At 53.0% G+C, this 17,901-nt stretch overlaps 1 protein-coding gene across 1 annotated transcript in view; it reads right to left on the bottom strand.

The window, feature by feature from the left end:
• Positions 1-7,769, bottom strand: part of WDR1 (WD repeat domain 1) — a 41,234-nt gene extending 33,465 nt beyond the window's left edge. Inside the window, exons 1-2 of the mRNA XM_025289698.2 lie at positions 7,603-7,769; positions 6,994-7,115 (exon numbers count right to left, since the gene is read on the bottom strand). Coding sequence (XP_025145483.1) covers positions 6,994-7,115; positions 7,603-7,618 — 138 coding nt within the window. The 5' untranslated portion in view covers positions 7,619-7,769. The remainder of the gene's footprint in view (positions 1-6,993; positions 7,116-7,602) is intronic.
• Positions 7,770-17,901: the final 10,132 nt, after the last annotated feature.

The raw sequence follows: 17,901 nt of genomic DNA, 5'->3' as shown, positions 1-17,901 counted from the left end.
CTTGGAGGGATGTGCCCAATAAGTGGGGGGACTGGGACCTGAACTCAGCTGAGCGGCCTTGCTCCCCTTGGTTCTACTCCATTACCTATGTCTGGAGTCACTGTCAGCCTGACTCCTAACTCAGGGAACAGAGGTTTGCAGCGGTGGTGACAGCTCCCCAGCTACCGCCTGGAGTGCACAGCCTGAACGGAGGCGGCGGGAGTGGCCACGCCCAGAACCTTCCTCTGGCTCCCTGCCCCGCCCCCACCCTGAAGCAAACCAAGCCCTAAAACAGGGGCCCCGGGGGCGGGGGTGCCCACGTGAGAGTGGGCACACCACTCCCTGCTGGGCCCAGCATGACGCCCCCTCCCTTCCTGTCCCCCTTTTCCTCTGCCTGCCCAGGGCCTTAGGAGGAGTCAGGAGGGCAGGCTTTGGGGGCCAGGGTCAGCACCCACAGTGTAACCAGGGACAGGGCTGCCGTTTCTTTGCCTCCCTACCAAGGGCAAGAAATGGTGGCTCAGATGGTAAAGAACCCGCCTGCCAATGCAGGAGACGCGGGTTTGGTCCCAGGGTTGGGAAGATCCCCTGGAGAAGGGAATGGCAACCCACTGCAGTATTCTTGCCTGGAGAATCCCATGGAGAGAGGAGCCTGGTGGGCTACAGTCTATGGGGTCGCCAAGAGTCAGACACGACTGAGCAAGCACACGACAACAAAGGGTAAGACAGACACCCAAAGGCCCCAGTGAGTCTGCAACAGTGCTGAGAGGACACAAGCTCAACTTCTTCCAACCTCCTTGCACCTGCACTCCCTTGTCCAGACTCCCCTCATCTCTGCTGTCTCAAACCCCCTTCCTGGAAAACTCTTACCCACCCTCCAAAACCCAACTCAAAAGTGCCCTTGCTCCAGAAACCTTCCCTGAGGCTCTGTGACACAGCTGGCCCTTTCCTCTTGTTCCCAAAACGCTGAGGACACGCTTCTTTTAAAGCGCTAACCTGGTGAGTTAGAATGTTACCTACTGGGGTTCTTTGCTCGCCCCTGCTGACATTTTGGGCTGGGGAACTCTTTGTTGCAAGACAGTCCTGTGCATTGTGGGATGTTTGGCAACCCCTGGCCTCTGCCCACTAGATACCAGTAGCACAAAAATGTCTTCAGATATTGCCAAATACCCCTCAACAGGGTGGGGGTGGGGGCAAAACTGCCTCTCACTGAGAGCCACTGATTTAACCTTGGGCACCATGGCTACAGGCCAGGCTTGGCAAGACGGGAAACGTGTGTGGGAAACGTCAGGACTGAGGACTGGATGCAGCAGCTGACGATGCCTTCATCTTCGAGCAGCTTCCTAACTGGCCTCCCTCCTGCCTCACATGGATTTCCCAGGTGGTGAAGTGGTAAAGAATCTGCCTGCCAATGCAGGAGACGCGGGTTCAATCCTTGGGTGGGGAAGATCCCACGAGAAAGCAGAATGGCAACCTGCTCCAGTACTCTTGCCTGGAAAATTCCACGCACAGGGGAGCCTAGGGGGCCACAGTCAGTGGGGTCACAAAGAGTGGGACGCACGAAGCATGCACGCACCTGCTTCATACCTTAGCTGCAGAACAGTCTCTCCACTGACTTGACTACACGGTTCATCTGTTGAACCTTTTCGTGGTTCTGGTGGCCTCGGGGCAGGGCCAGGCTGCGGTGGGGCTGCCTAACTCCCAGCACCCTCTCCTGCCTGCCTGTAACTCCCCCCACCCCAGGGCTCCAACTAACTCCCCCCACCCCAGGGCTCCAGCCACAAGGGTCCACAACCTGTGCGGACTCTCTCGCCAACCCCGCTCCATCTGACTGGTCCCTTCCCGGGGCCCCAGCTGCTCAAGGTTCCCTGGGATGACACCTCCTGGCATGTTTCTTTCTCTCGGCATCAGTCCTGAGTGTCGGCTTCCCCTGGAGATGGTGAGCTCTGTGAGGACAGGCCTTTGCCGGAGACTGTCCAGAGCCAGGCCTGGGCTCCGCTACACAGCAGGTGCTTATATACACCTATAACAGGATCAAGTCAGGCTCAAGCACAGGAAGTGGAGGGGGGCAAGGAGGGTGGGAGAGAAGTAGAAGTGACCCCCTGAGCCAGCTGACACTCAGGGTGTTGGGGGTTCAAACAGTCAAGATGACTGGCAATGGGTGGACACTGACATCACAGCCCAAGCACCTGAAGATCATTAGCCCAGAAGCCAGTGGAACACGTCCCCACCCTTCGGGCTCCCCAACAGCTCTGGAGCCTTCTCTGAGCCCAGCATCTTTGCTCGTTAAAAGGCCAGACCATAGGACCCCAGTGCTCTCCTGGCCCATCGGGCCAGGAGAGCACTGGGGTCCTATTGTCTGCTGGCCTTCTGTCCAGGTGGCGATCAAACACGCCACCTCCTTTTGTCATCAGGCGGCCCGTTTCAGTCCCACCCGAGGCAGTGAGCTCCACACAGGCAGGGGCACTGTCTCTGCGCTGCCCATAGAGCATGTAGTCGTCCTGGGCAGGGGGCAGGGACTCAAGGCACGTGTCATGGGACAGAAGGGACGAGGTCGGTCCTCCTCTGGCCATCTGTCCCTTCGTGTACACACCCCACCTCCACCTGAAGGGGACGCCCAAGGTGGTCCATCTGCACGCTGACTGGCAGGTCACCCCGTGGGAAACTCAGCGCTCGAGTTCAACATCCTCTAAGCGGGCCTCCAGGGCTTTCCAGGTGGCCCAAGTGGTAAAGAACCCACCTGTCGATGCAGGAGGCATGCAGACGTGGGTTAGATCCCTGGGTCGGGAAGATCCCTTGGAAGAGGGCATGGAACCCACTCCATGGGTCACAATGGAGTTGGACACAACTAAGCACGTGACACACACGCCAGCTGGGCTCTGCCCTGCTGACGATGAGCCCACAGAGCCCGTGCTTGGAAGCACAGCAACACCAGACTGCTCCAAACACTACACCCCCTGGAATTTAACTTCATATAAATCATTTTCCCCCACATATGTGCACGTGTGTATATATATAGTGGGAAGATCCCCTGGAGAAGGAAATGGCAACCCGCTCCAGTATTCTTGCCTGGAGAATCTTCATGGACAGAGGAGCCTGGCGGGCCACAGTCCATGAGGTCCGAGTCAGACGCGACTAAGCAACTACTACACATACATATAGTACATTCTAGCTCTGGAATATAGGGGCTGCAGAGCTTTAAAAACAGGCCCCAAACCCGCCTGTATAGCAGATCTGCTGGCTGCTACTGGCAGCGGGCACTCACTTGCCAGAGCCAGTTTACAGGGAAGTGATCCCAGGCGGTTTAGAACGTGATGAGGCTCCTTCACAGCCACTGGTGGGGTAGGGGGGAACCTTCTAACTACACTGCTGGCGGGGGGCAACGGGGCCTCGAAGTACGAGTTTATTAGGCTCCCTCCTTCTGGAATCTTCCTTTCTGGATGGCCATCTCACTGCCTGCTTTTAACCCTGCAGAGAATTTCCTCTCCTCTCCTAGGTGTGGCGATCAAATGTGTTGAGAGAAAAACAGATGAGAAACGCTCTCTGCTGCCAGCTTGAGAAGCGCCGTGATGCTGGGTTCACAAAGCAACTTTGAAGGCAGCAAAGTGCGTGACGGCTGTGGCTCCAAGTGCAAGGTTAGCAAGGGCCTGATGCCTGCTCGGCGGCAATCAAGGCGGTATCTGCCACGTGGTCGTGTCCAACTCTCTGTAGCTCTCAGGGCTTCTTTGTCCATGGAGTTCTCCTGGCAAGAATACCGAAGTAGGTTGCCATTTCCTTCTCCAGGGGATCTTCCCGACCCAGGGATCGAACCTGCATCTCCTGCATGGCAGGCAGATTCTTTACCGTCTGAGCCACCAGGGGAGCCTTTCTTACTTCCATACAGTAAAACCTCCATGGCTGCCTACCATCTCCGCCACACAGCCTGCCTTTCAATCAAGAAGAGACTTACTGAGCACCGGACTACGTGCCGGGCACTGTGCTAGGCCGGGACACGGCAGGTGAGAGTGGCTACTCGCCGTCTGGCTCCCGGAAGGCCAGGACGGGAGGGCCACTTAGGAGGCCAAGCTGCCACAGCAAATGGGCAGCGAGTCATGCTGCTATTTGAGGCAAGAATGCGCAAACAAGGGAACAGCAAGGCCCAAGTCTGGAGACCCACACGCAGCAAGCTCCGAGGGGGCATGGAATCCGGGGGCCTGGAGCCCCAGGGGGAGAAGGTGGCAGTGAGGAGAAGTCCGGGATGCAAGGCTGGACGACAGGGCACCATCGGTCTCGGATGGGAGAGCAAAGGAACAGCTCGACCCCATATTTTAATAACCGGTTCAGCAGCAGTGCTGAGGGCAGGCTGGAGGAGGGCCAGGGAGAAAGGCCAGTTTGGCCTTTGGTTTTTGCAGTCCAGGCGAGATAGCACGATGAGGGTGGAAGCAGTGAAAAATCCGTCAGATTCGGAAGTCTTTGAATGCAGAGGCAATAGGACTCACTGGAGAACTAAATATGGTGTGGAAAGGGGAAGTCCAAGGCTGGGGAACAGCTGGCAGAGTGGCGGTCGCCATTCTGGGGATGAATGCGTGGGAAACCCAACTATGGGGAGGGCGTGTTCAGTATAAGCCGCCCATCAGATGTTCTGTTGGACATTCCCCGATCTGGTCCCCTCCCTTTCGTGTCTCTTCTGGACTCTGAGCCTGTATTTCAACCAGAAAACATTACTCTCTATTTCAATATTCATGAGAGTAGTGTCTTTTTTTTCCCCAGGAATACTCCGCCCTAACAAAAATTGTTCCCACCTTGACTTGAGCAGCAATGGTCTGCTCCCATCAAACAAAAGCCTAAATGCCTGATGGGACTTCCCCAACAGGGTGGGCAGAACACATCTGCAGCCCGGTGCTGTCCTGGCCCTGAAGACGCTTACAAACAGATGGGAAAGGTAAGCAGACGCGCCCTCCAAAGAGAATGGTAAACTCGAGGGGGTACCGCTAAGGACGAAGAGCTCAGAAGAGGGACTTCCCCGGTGGTCTAGTGATTGGGAATCCATCTTGTAATGTGGGGGATGCGGGTTTGATCCCTGGTTGGGGAGCTGGGATTCCCACCAGCCACGGGGCACCTAAGCCCTCATGCTGCAATGACTAAGCAGGTGCCTCAACTAGAGAGAAACCCGTGTGCTGCAACTAAGACCTCTCGCAGCCAAAAATAAATAAATATTATTTTTTAAAAAAAGCTCAGAAGAATAAGCAAGCAGAAAACAGAATAGGTTCCATAAGTTAGGGAATGCCTCCTGCAAAGAGGGTGCTTGTCCGTGACTGTAAACAGCGTCTCCATTGGAAGTGGTTCCATTTACTGGCTGCCTTCATCTCGCTGAGCTGGACCCCAGTTCTGAGCAGTGGGTCTCCTGGGCGGGTGGAGCGGGGAGGTGGGGAAGATGTGGTTTAAAGGACAAGCTGCAGGTTAAGAACCTTTCATGGCACCAGACACACAGTAGGTCTTCATGGGCAGGCTCCCATCTGGAAGTGAGTATAGCCTGCAGGGACGTGTGTGTGCCTTGTCAGGGGCAAACCCAAGCATTCATTCTGCTGCCCTGTATCCCTGAGAATGCCTTCATTCATTTTATTTGACAAACTACAGTATCTATCTACTCAGGACCTATCAATATCTATCTACTTGAGCGGACCATTGCTGCTCAAGTCATCTCAACTTTTCTTTCCGCAATATCTCAGAAGCTCTCTGGAGACCTCCGGATCTTTATGATCTAAGTCCTTGGCCATGTTTTCCCCAGTTCTGAGTGAGTTGGGATCAGCTTTCGAGGAATCTGTGTCTAGCAGAGGAGCTGTTCGCACCTTCAAAGCACATTCACACCCACCCACCCCTTCAAGTGAGGGGCCAAGCCATCCTGGGCAGGGCAGAAACTGCCAAATGGAGCTCTGTCTCCCAGCAGACTGTTTCGGGGTGGGGGTGGGGAGAGGGGTGTGGAGGCAGAGCCAGCAGCATCTCAGAACTCACACAGACAAGGAAACCAAGACCACAGAGCCCCTGCACTGCTTCAGCCAGCTCTGAGGTTCAGAAGCAAGGCTGTCTCCAAAGGGACAGTTCCAGTGCCCCAGGGGTAACCACCCACATACCCTGAATTAAAGCTGACACCTTTTAGGGGGCATTGCCAATCAAAGCCATCCACCTACAAACTGTGTACAAGCCCCACCCAGAAAGCTCAGGAGAACCCTCCCCACCCCCAGACACTAGGGAATGGTCATGTAGATACCTCCGGCTTCCACCCCCCACCCCCTACTCAGTCCAGGCAGGCAGAAAAGATTTCAGTGTGTAATCTCAGCAGTGGGGAGCCTGACAAGCACACCGGGTCATTTCGATAATTACAGAGAAGTAACGGAATATTTTCGAGGATTTCCCAAGGAACCGGCTCTAGAAGCCTTCTCAGCCTGGGTACAGGAGGCCTGTGCATGATTCATGGGGATAAACTGGTTCCTTATTTTGCAGTGGGGCTCAGACCCCGCGAAAGGGAAGACCAGGCCGGAAGGGTAGAGACCTGGGTGTGAGCCCCGCTCCTGCCACACTGGCGGACCCTGGGTGTGCCATGAGTATGGGTGTCCGCTCAGCATGCAGGGTCTCCCTCAGGGGGGCCCAGGCCAGCAAGGCAAGCCGGGGAGCCCCAAGTCATTTCCATTTTACAGATGAGTAAACCGGGGCTCAGAGAGGCCGAGTCACCAAGCACCCCAAGGGTCAAGGGCCAATCTCTCAAACCCAGAAGCTCTTCACTTGAAGGGAACTAAATCTGAGCCTCGGCTTCCCCCACGGAGAAAGAGAATTGGGTCTGGATAAATCTGCAACTGTCTCCCTGGGCTTCTGAGGCGTGGTCCCCGAGGCTGAGGGGGGCGTGGCGTCCTCGCCCCAGGCCGCTGGGCAGGAGGGGAGAGGGTGCAAGGGGAAGGATTCACCCCAAAGCTGGGCGGGTGGTCAGGGAAAGAACCGGCATCCGGGCGGCGGCCGGTGGAGCGGGGGAGGCGAGGTACTCACGTCTATGTTCCTTAGGATGACGCATTTGCCGTTGGTGTAAAGAAAATTGTTGCCCTTGGGGTCGCCGCCGACGATTTTGGAGACACCCCTCTCCACCTGGGGGAGGCTGGCGAACACCTTCTCTGCAGAGACACAAACGCAGCCAGGCACCTGAGGGCCAGCCCCGCGCCGGGCTGAGGGCGGAGGGGAGGGAAAAGGGGAGAGAAAAAAGGAGAAGGGGGGGGGGAGGCCCTGGACCGGTCTCTGCCGGTCACCTGTTGCCTCCAACCCGGAGGGGCGGCCGCCACTTTGAAGGAGCGCAGGGGACGGGTGCGACTTCCTGGTCCGCGCGCTCCCTTAACCAGGCCCTGCAGGGAGATGCGGAGGCTTCTGCGGGGCCCCGACCGCATCGCCAACTTTGGGGCGCTCTCCTCGCCTTCCCCCGCCGGCCAGCCCGGCGCCCTCGGGAGGGCGGCGGGGCGCTCACCAGCCGGCTCCCGCACCCCTCCCCTGCGCCCCGCGGACCTCGCCGGACCGCCCGCGCCGGGCCGATGGCCGAGGGGACCAGGCAGACAGGCAGGGCGGGCGCCCACCCCCGGGGCGGGGGGCGCACCGGGCCGCGGCACTTACTGATCTCGTACGGCATCCTTGCCCACTTGTTACCGCGCCGCGCTCGCCAGAGAGCCTCCAGGGGCCGCGCGCGCCGCGAATCAGACCTGGCCGAGGCCGAGCCCGGGGACAGGGGCCGAAAGGCGGCGCCGGGCGTGCAGGGCGCGGAGAGGGGCGGAGGGGGCGGTCCGAGGCCGGGTCTCAGAGGCCGGCTCGCGCCCTGCCCTGCGCGCTGCCGCTGCGGACGCGCCGAACCCGGAAGCGCGGCCCCGCGTGCGCGGCTCGCCCCCCAGCTTTGACCATATATAGTCAAGCGCTCGGCTCGGCGGCTGCGGCTCCGGCGAGCCTGCGCGGACCTGGCCGCCGCCGCGCCCCTCCCCCTCCCGGTTCGGGCCCCTCCCCACTCCCCGCACGGGCCCCGCCCAATGAGCCCCGCCTCCGGAAGTGACGTAGAACCGCGACCGCATGAAAAGGCGGCGTGGTGAGAGCGGCGCGTCAGAATGGGGCTGGGAAATGTTGGGTGGCTCGGTTAGTGGTGGGGAAGGGTAGGCTAAGGAAGTTGTTTTTTTTTTTTTTTTTTTGGGCTGGAGTTTTGCGGGCGCTGAAATCACCGGAGCTCCAGGATAAGGCTTGTGTTTGCGTAGCGGGCGTTTACCGAGCTGCCAGCCTCTCAGCCCAGTGGGCGTCCTGCTTGGGTTTTGCAAACACAGAAGAGTCCTTTTTCTTGCTTTCTCCTTTAAAGCATGTTTAACTGGTAGTCGCCCTTCCTCGCAAAAAGCAGCTGTAGGAGGAGTCTTAGGGATGTGCTTTGCAGGGCCCGAGCTCTCTTAAAAACTTTTTAGGAAACTAGGAACCCAAGAGCAGAAGGGGGAGGGATGTAGGTTCTAAAAAAAAAAAAAGTGCTTATTTCCTAATGAAAGCAGAAGGGGGAACTTCCACTTGTAAGGCTGAAGCAGCGCCTCGTTGCCAGGGAAAAAGCAAGTTCGGTACTGTCTAGGGGTTTGCGGGGACGTGGGTAGAGGAGGGTTAAACATAAACAAAAACCTCAGGGTGATCCTTGACTTTCTGGAACCTACTGGGAAAAATTTTTTATGCTTAACCTTTATTCATTTGAAGCTTTAAAAATTTTCAACATATAAAAATAGAAAAAACATAATAAAGATCTTGGCGTCAGACATAGGAATCGATGTACTGATTATAAGGAATTGCTCGCGGTGGAAGCTTCCAGAGCAAGGTGGTCAGTGTGTCTTCCTCTGCCAGGCCAGGCCTGTGCGACCTCCCGGGGGCCATGCTATCCTTGCCTCTGGCTCTCTCGGGAAATCTTCCGGAGTTGCAGGGGACGTTGTACCTGGGTTGGCTCTATTTTTAAATTGCATCCAGGTCCATTCCTTGTGTCTTTACTGAATAGTCCTGCAGGGCCCTGAAGGCGCACCTGTGTGAACACAGGTGTGTCCTAGCTGGTCTCTAGGCATCTGCTCCTACCCTGCCCCACCTTCACCTCTGCTCTTCAGGCTGCAGCCTGTTTTAAAACTGAAAATGAAATCTGTTCCTTACTCTCAAACCTGTAGGTGCTCGGTCTCAAAAGTTCTTGTAAGTCATAAAAGGTCTCATAAGTCATAAAAATGGCCTACTGAGCCCTATGTGCTAGGTCTCAGGTTTTCATGAGACTATCTTACTCTCCACTTTCAGCTCTGCTCCCTCGTGTTTGTTTTCTGCAGCACCTCAGCTTCCTGGGTGTTCCACGAATGCCCCCAGCCTTGCTCTTGCCTCCAGGGCTTCTGTAACCTCTGTTGGCTATCAGCTCTGCTCCCTCTTGTTTGTTTTCTGCAGCACCTCAGCTTCCTGGGTGTTCCACGAATGCCCCCAGCCTTGCTCTTGCCTCCAGGGCTTCTGTAACCTCTGTTGGCTACCTGGAATTACTCAAAAGTAGTTAAATGTGTGTGTGCTTTATTCAGGGAAAACCCCCTACCCTGACCACCTGACTGAATCGAAACCTTCCATCACCAACAACTACCTTCTTGATATCCCTGTTATCTGGAGTGTGTCCCTGGCACAGGGTACTCAAATGGCTGACCCCAGACCCCATGTGCAGTCCTCAGTTGAGAAAGAGTATCTGTGAAGGTAGTCTTGTGAACTGAACCACCCTAGAGATGTTGCCAGAACAAAGGGAAAAGGAGAGTGGTCTACAGGTGAGGGCTGTAATCATCTGAGAATTGGGACTGGGATTAAGATCAGGTGTGCTAACTTTTCACCCCTCAGGCATCTGTGTAACGGAAGGACTGACTCTAAAACTAAAGCATTAACCTTAAGCCCTTTGAAAGCAGATAACCCTTATGCATGGGGGTAAAACCTTCTTAGACTCGATAAATGAGACCATACAGCAAACTTAAAGCTAAGTTCCAACCCCTGCAGGAAGCTAGACTATAGCTTAGGAAGTTAGGTTGGTCTGGGGACTTGAGTTTGGCTGGGGGTTAGGGATGCTGGCCTTTGCTATAAAAATATGGTCACAGAAAACATGACTTGGGAGTTTCAGGGGTTGGAAGGAAGAGGGACAAGGGGTGCTGTTTCCCTGGGGTGATCCCAGCTTGGTTTATCTCCGCTGTAAGGGATCAGCCATCCTGGAGTTGGTACCCGCTGTGACTAGCTGTTACTAACCCCCCTTGGGCTCTCCCACTCCTCACCCACACCTTTAATACAAGTGTCAATGTACTTAGTCTCCGGTGGGGACCCTCAAACACAACTGTACCCCAGTCTGTGACTGCTGTGTCGCCCAGCCACTTCTGAGCCCCTCATTTCTGAAACTGCCTCATTACTGACCTCGGGAGTGTCCCGGAGACACCTACTAGGACTGGACCTAATGCCAGCTGAGACCAGGCAACCTCGCTTTCTCCCATTGCACAAGGCGGCTCCTCCGTGCTGTCCCTTCCTGCAGTGATCAGCGGCCCCATCTCTGGCTATACTGGCCAGAAAACTCATCTACCCACCCACAACCGCCACATTCTTCACCTGGACTCTTGGATGCCCGAATCTCTGGTTAATATCCTGTCACCTCCCACTCCAGTCTTTTTTCTCTCCATAGAGAGCAACAGCCTCTCCAGGCCCTAGGGTGCCCAGACCCAGCCTGGCGCTCAAACTGCTCTCACCCTGGTTCTTCAGCTCTGCCCGCTGGCTCAGAGCCTGCCTTGGGGTTTCCGCACCTGTTTCCAGGCCTTTCCTGATACCTCACAATTTTAAGGTCGGAGTTCATTCAACTAAATTTTGTTACCACTTGGGAGCAAATCCCTGTGATATGGGAATAGTGGTCGGAAGTACTTCCTTAGGAACACCCACACCTCTGCCTGGGGAGACTTCCAACTGCAGATAACGGGAGAGAACAACCCCTTCCTTAGCAAGTGGCAGTCAGCTCTGAAGAGCCTTGCTCAGACTGGGTAACCCGCCAGACCACGGCCCCTCACTCTTGCCAGCCCAGCTCCTCTGTCCATGGGATTCTCCAGGCAGAGTACTAGAGTGGGTTGCCGTTTCCCCCTCCCGGGGATCTTCCTGACCCAGGGATCAAACCTCCGTCTCCTGCATTAGCAAGCTGACTCTTAACCACTGAACCATCTGGGAAGCCCAAACTGTACATAAACAGCATTTAACATACAATGCTGTGCCTGCTGGGTTAATCCAATTTGCCTGCCCTGCCGACAGTTTTTGCAATACTTAACAAAGGGCCCACCGGATAAGCTAAGGGAAGCTGCCAATCTGCCCTCTGGAGATGTCACGAGAGCATCTCCTGAATCCACATTGAATTCCAAAGTGTGTAAAATAGCATCTCTTAAAAACACACCCTTTGGGGCATACTCCTTCAAACTTTCTTCAGGAAAACCCCTAGGCTGGCTTTGGGGGAAACTGGTTGCAATTACCTGAGGTGGGTAACTTGGAGAGAAACCGTTCATTTGGCTCCAGGTATGTGTGTGAGGAGGCCTTACCTCTCCCCTTCAGTTCTGCCAGCTGATTTGTAGTAAAAGAGAAAAAAAAAAAAAAGGCTCAACGTGTGGTCCTGTTGTGAAATCTAGAGTCGTGAAACACACTTCGGAGGACACTCAAGACATTGGAGTACAGTTCATGACGCCAGCAGGTCCAAGGGGAATCGGTTCCCAACAAGGGCCCTGATGTTTGAGACTTTTATACCCCTTGCTATGTGACTGGTTACATGTTAGAAACCTCCTTTGTCTTAAATGACTTGAGTTTTACAACAAGCAGGTGCTAGGAGAACAAACAATTAAGGTTATGGGGGAACAATGATTATACATCATGGGGATGTCTCCATGGTTAAATCTCACAGGAGCAGCCTGACCTCAACTACAGTCTCCATTTGCCATCTATAGGGAGGAAAGTCTCCAGGAGACCTGGTTTTTGTTAGCATCGCTTTCCTCATTGTTGGGCAGAGTTCAGGCCCAGCTCACATCCTGTCCTTAAGAGAGATGACAGACTTCAAGATGGGAGTCGCTCCTGCTTTCCTCATAGTGGCTCCAACAGCCCTACAAGGTTTCACTTCACCCTGGGCATGCTTGACCTCAACCCTTGTTGCACACGAGCGTGCAAGTGGTAGTCAGGTCTAGAAGAGCCCTGATTTAAAAAAAGCAACCTGAAAGGCTGTGGCCACTTCCTCCCTCTCGCTAGCCCAACTCCAGTGTCTGACAAGGCAGAGATAGGGTAGCACACACACTCAATTGAACTCTTAAATTCTACGTGCATGTGTGCTGAGTTGTGTCAGTCTTTGTGACCCCATAGCCCCCCAGGCCACTCTGTCCGTGAGGTTTCCCAGGCAAGAATACTGGAGTGGGTTACCATTTCCTTTTCCAGGTGGTCTTCCCGACCCAGGGATTGAACCCACAACTCTTGCATTGGCAGGCAGATTCCTTACCACTGAGCCACCTGGGAAGGTGGCAGCCCTTGTCTCTTCCCTAAATTGGATCTGTACAGGAGGTAGGCTGTTTGCAGCTTTGGGGGGAGAGGAGCAATTGGACGGGTGTTCCGAACTCCTGCTTGCCCACTTTCAACCCTAGTGTTCTCATGTCCAGGCTCCCAAGGAAGGGATCTGCTTCCTGTTCTGCCCTGGGCCCCTGCAAGAGGGCTCCGTGCCAGGTGCAGGAATGAAGAACGGGGCGGGGGGTGCGGGGCAGGCACTTACCCCCTCCAGGAGCTCAGGGTTGGACTAGCCCACCTCTTGGAAGAAGCGGTAGGAATGTCGCATGCAGTAGAGTAACTGCCCCCTGCCCTCTAGGAGTCTTACTTTCCTGGGTCCTTTGCAGCTTGTAAACAAGCTCACGTAAGCCACACTCAAGCAGCACCTGTCTCCTGCCTTAAGCCAGCTTTACTGCCGTCACCTGTTAATCTGCTCCACAAGCAGGCCCTCACTTCCAAATCACCAGAAAATCGAGTTCAGGCTGGGTCAAGTCGGCCTCTGTTGTCCAGTGAGTTTCATTCTCCTGATGAATGCAGCAAGCCAGATGCTGAGCTTTGCAGAAGAGACAAGGCTTCTTCAGGAGGCCCCCAAGTGAGGGGTGAACAAACTTCAAATCTGGCTCCCTCCCCGAAGGTTGAGGGGCTTGGGATACTTTGTGGGTGAAGAGCAGATGATGGTAGAAGGTGCAGGATAAAGGTAATTGGAGGTAGAAAGGAAAATCCGTATGAGTTGACATGGTTCATGGGACGCATGTTCAGAAAGTAGCAATGTTCACGTGATCTGAGAGCGTTCTTGTGATGCCACAAGGTCACACACAGGTCCAGTTGAATAGTCAGTGGTCTCAAGTGATCTGGGCAAGTTCCTGAAAACAACTTGAGCAACTCTTCACTGACCCATGTCAGGTGTTGCCTATAAGGGGGATGGTCAAAGGAATCTTGTGATAAGTCTAGGCTCCAGTGACCCCTGGAGGGGATTCAATTTGCAAGAACAATTACAGGAAGCTTAATAAAGGCAACTTACAACTTGGATAGGCAAGTTGGTATTTAAGGGATCTTGTTCTCAGTTTCCCATCCATCTCTAGTCCAATTACGTTGATGGGGGATTTTTGTAGAAACCAATGCCTGTGACCAACAATTCATGTCAGTGACTGTTGAAACACCAGTGTTTGCGGAAATATCAGCAACTCTTTTTTTGCCCTTTATTTGAAACTTTGCACATCTTACTAAAACATTCTAATACTTCATTAGTGTGGTAGGCAGGATCACAGGCACCTCTGTGCAGAGGAACAGACCATCTATTACAAATACACCATGGGGGTCACTGCTTTCCCTTGAAAGAGAAGACTTTCTGGCAGTATTTTTAGTCCTGTGGGTAATTTCCTCTACCTCTGGGTTCTTTTTACTGGATTTCCCATGAGGTAGATTTTTGCGGGAATGGGGTTAACCCTACATTCACCAGGATGGTCAGTTACCCATTCTCTAGCTACTGATAACAGGAGTTGCTTGAAGTCATTATATTCTGTGCATTAAGGCTACAATAAATTTTAACTATGAATGGGGGGGGAGGGGATGGTAAAGTCCCATGAGGCAAACTTAGCTACAGGTTATCTCCTCCTGTCCTGGAAACCTGGGGCTGTACCCTTGGGCTGCTCTCCTAGTAGGGAGAACTGTCGAGGGCGGGGCCATCACAGCAAGATCTCTGCCTTTGTCTGCCAGGCCTTTGTCAAAGAGGCTTAATTCAAAACCCTGACCTACCTATATAAACCTTGTATGAAGATTAATCTCTGGAATATAAGGTCTTCTAAGGCAAGAACAAGTGAGTCCTTAACCTCTGAGTGTGTGCTTGTTACTGGGTCCCTCCTCAAGCTGCGCAGATGAAAACAAATGTTTCACAGGCTGTGTCAGAGCGCTGGGCTTTGCAGCCAGGTGAAATAACTCTTTAGTGCTGTGTGTGTGTGTGCTCAGTTGCTGTCAGTTGTTTCCAACTCTTTGCAACGGTATGGACTTGTAGCCTGCCAGGCTCCTCTGTCCATGGAATTCTCCAGCGAAGAATACTGGAGAGGGTTCCCATACACTCCTCCAGGGGATCTTCCCAACCCAGGGATCGAACCTCAAGTCTCCTGAAAAGTTTCCTGCTTACAGGCGGGTTCTTTACCGCTATGTCACCGGGGAAGCTCAACGAGTGCTGTAGGGATTTGCTGCTGCTGCTAAGTCGCTTCAGTCGTGTCCGACTCTGTGCAACCCCATAGATGGCAGCCCACCAGGCTCCCCTGTCCCTGGGATTCTCCAGCAAGAACACTGGAGTGGGTAGGAGTTTGCAGTTCCCTGCAAACTGTGGAACTTGGCATACAGAAGGCATAACCTTTGAGGTTATGCCCGATGGATGTACGTCTAAGAACTTGATCACTGCATAGGTTACTAGATCTAATAAACATAGCTCAGGGAGGATATATCCTCTTCACTCGTTACTGACCTATCCTTGTATTTTTCTGTCATCACTTCATAGACAACAGCCTGTATTATCTGATCCTTTTAAGGTCCAGGTGAGGAGCCGGCCTAATTTCAGAGACTTGGGCCTTGCAAGATGTCTCAAGATAAGTGGCTTAAACATTGTCCAATTTTGAGGCTGGATGTCTGAGATCAAGGCATTGACAGGGTTGGTTCCTCCTGAAGGGCATGAGGAAGAATCTTGTGTGCCTGTCTCCCTTCTGGGGCCTGCTGGCAATTAATTGCTGCCTTGTGGAAGCATTGCCCAATCTGTCTTTATGTTCACATGGCAATATCCCTGAGTGTCCGTACCTCCTTCACCCTCCTCAGGATACTAGAGTCACTAGATCAAGGCCCACCCAATTCCAGATGAAGTTGTCTTGACCCCTGCAATGGTGCTATTTTCAAATAAGGTCTTATCCTGAGGTACTAGGACCTGGATGTATGACTGGGGCATGAGGAACACAATTCAACCCTGCATCATACAGAAGACTGGACCTGCCCATCTCACCTGTCATCAGCATCCTTTCCCAAGCCCAGAATCCCAACCCCTAGCCTCTGAGCCCCTTGGAGGGGAAGGCGGCAAGATGTTTGACACTCATGTTTAGCACCTGTTCTGGAATACTTGACTTTGGGGGAAACCCCCAACCAGGCAGGTGCCCTACCAAAGTATCAATGATCATAAATGTTGCTCTCCAGCCCATCCCCAAGTCTGACTCCCATTCGAAAATGCTCAACTGTAGCTTAAAATGGCAGCTCTTAAAATAGCCACCAGGACATTTGTCATATTGGGGGCTACTCAGCGTCTTGTGCTCCCCAGAGATTTGTGGCCCAATTCCTCAGCCTGGCTGTTCTGGTCATATGAAGTACTTCTGTGTCCAAGGGCAGATGGAGAGTTGTAGTGGCCTGTCAGGGGACGTTCAACTTTAAGGGATCTAATATGATGTTCTCTTTGTGCTGTTTCTCAAGGACTCTCTCTTTCTTATCAATTCCTGGAAAACAGGAGCGAGCAGAGCTGCACACAGTTCGCAGTACTGAGATCACTCGAAAGGGCATCTGCTTGGATTCCTTTCAGTGACCTTTATACTTAAAGGTAGTCTACTCAGTTATGCCCCTCTTACTCAGGACCTAGAATTCTTTCTGGCCCTTTAAGGATTGTTATTTGCTTGGCTTTGTTTTTGCTTAATCTTTTAACTGCCTGAAGCTGCCTGTATAAAAATATAAAACGTGACGTTTTGCAGCCATTCTGGTGTGAAATGGTACCTCATTGTGGTTTTGATTTTTTACAAATGAAACACCCTTGTTCACTCGAGACTTGGGTCCCTTGCGTCCCTCTTCTCGTCGACTCCAATCCCCAGGTCCCAGTCTACAAAGACCATGACAATGGCCGCAGGTGGCTCTCTTGATGCCCCTGGCTTGACTGTGAACCTGGAGGAGCCCCAGGCTCCTTGCTCCTGGTCAGGTGAGCTCCAGTCCCTAAAGATGGCTTTGGGACTGGATAATAAGTACGCAGACAACATGAACCCTGAAGAGTTTAAGTCAATAGATCCAAAGGGAGATTGCAGAGCGTGAGGCTGGTGTTGAGAGTCTGAGCTTATTTCTCTCCAGAGTTAATGGCTTCAGGCAGCACCAGTAACATACATCTGGGAGGTGTTGGCATCTAGATATAACTTCAAACAAGGCTTTCAGTCTTCTGTGCATGTCCATCCCACTGAAGCCCTGTGTATCTTTAGGCGGAAGTTTCTCAGGAGGTTGGTGCATCTGTGTCTCTGAGATTCCCAAGACTGGGGGATGCTGTGTTGGCCACAGTGGAGACTATGACACGCAGGGGAGAGAACGTGGGCCCTTGAGCGACTTTCTCCTGTAGGATGGAGACCATGTAGGTCAGGCAGCATGATTTGTGCATGTTGACCACTCACCTGGTGTCTGCCTGGCATGCTGTGGGTGTTTGAAGTGATCCTCAGTTACAGAACCACTAGAAACCAGTGGGAAGAGGTCACTTAATTCTAAGAGTGCTAGGATTGAGAGAAATGTTTAAAGTGGTGCCCTTGGGAATGTCTAGAACCTGGAATTTGTAAGTGCTTATTCCCAGGCAGAGCGCATGTGGAGTCAGCCATTGGATGGGTGTCAGTTTATGTCACAATAGTTCAGGACTGGTTCACAAAACCTATTTCCCCTCCCTTGGGTTGCCCACCCCCAAACCATTCCACTATCCAGTGCCAAAATACTGATACTTGAGTATAATCCTTGACTCGGGGGAGAGGGAGTGGAATCAAGCAAACCTATCTGAATATTTCGAAACAAAATCTTGGCCTATGGCAACTCATGGGCTCATGCTTGTTGAAAGATCCATTGCGTTAATGATGGGCACTGAAAAGTTAGACACAGAGGGGAAAGTACTCCAGGGGCTGGTGCACCCCAGGTTTTCTATCCCTTTTGAGTTCATCATGGGAAAGCAGCATAGTCTTGCTCAGATAGTTATTAGAAGTGCATAACTTGGAGGAAAGGCATATTGGGTGCCAGGGAGCTGGAGGTGCTACAGAGACATGGGGCATATGAGGTTCCTTATTTTCCTAAGGCATGAGAATGTCTTCTGGGAGAAAAGACTTTAACACATGATTGACCAGGGAATTTTTGTAGAAACTGATGCCTGTGGTGGCCAATTTGTTACATAAGTGAATGTTGAAACACCTATGGTTTTGGGTTAATATCAACGACTACTTTTGTACTTCATTTCAAATTCTTGTACGTGTCTTACTAAAGCTTCTAAAACTTGCAGGTCAATGTAACATCTATTACAAATACACCGTGTTTCACTTCCCCCTGGAGGAGCAGACTCGATATGTTCCGGTGGCATTTTTGAGTTCTCGAGATATTTCCTCT

The sequence above is a fragment of the Bubalus bubalis genome, chromosome 7 (genome assembly GCF_019923935.1).
Source record: "Bubalus bubalis isolate 160015118507 breed Murrah chromosome 7, NDDB_SH_1, whole genome shotgun sequence".
In the NCBI taxonomy this organism is placed as follows: Eukaryota; Metazoa; Chordata; class Mammalia; order Artiodactyla; family Bovidae; genus Bubalus; species Bubalus bubalis.
The sequence above is the reverse complement of the archived record's forward strand: the minus strand, read 5'-3'. Positions and strand labels throughout refer to the sequence as shown.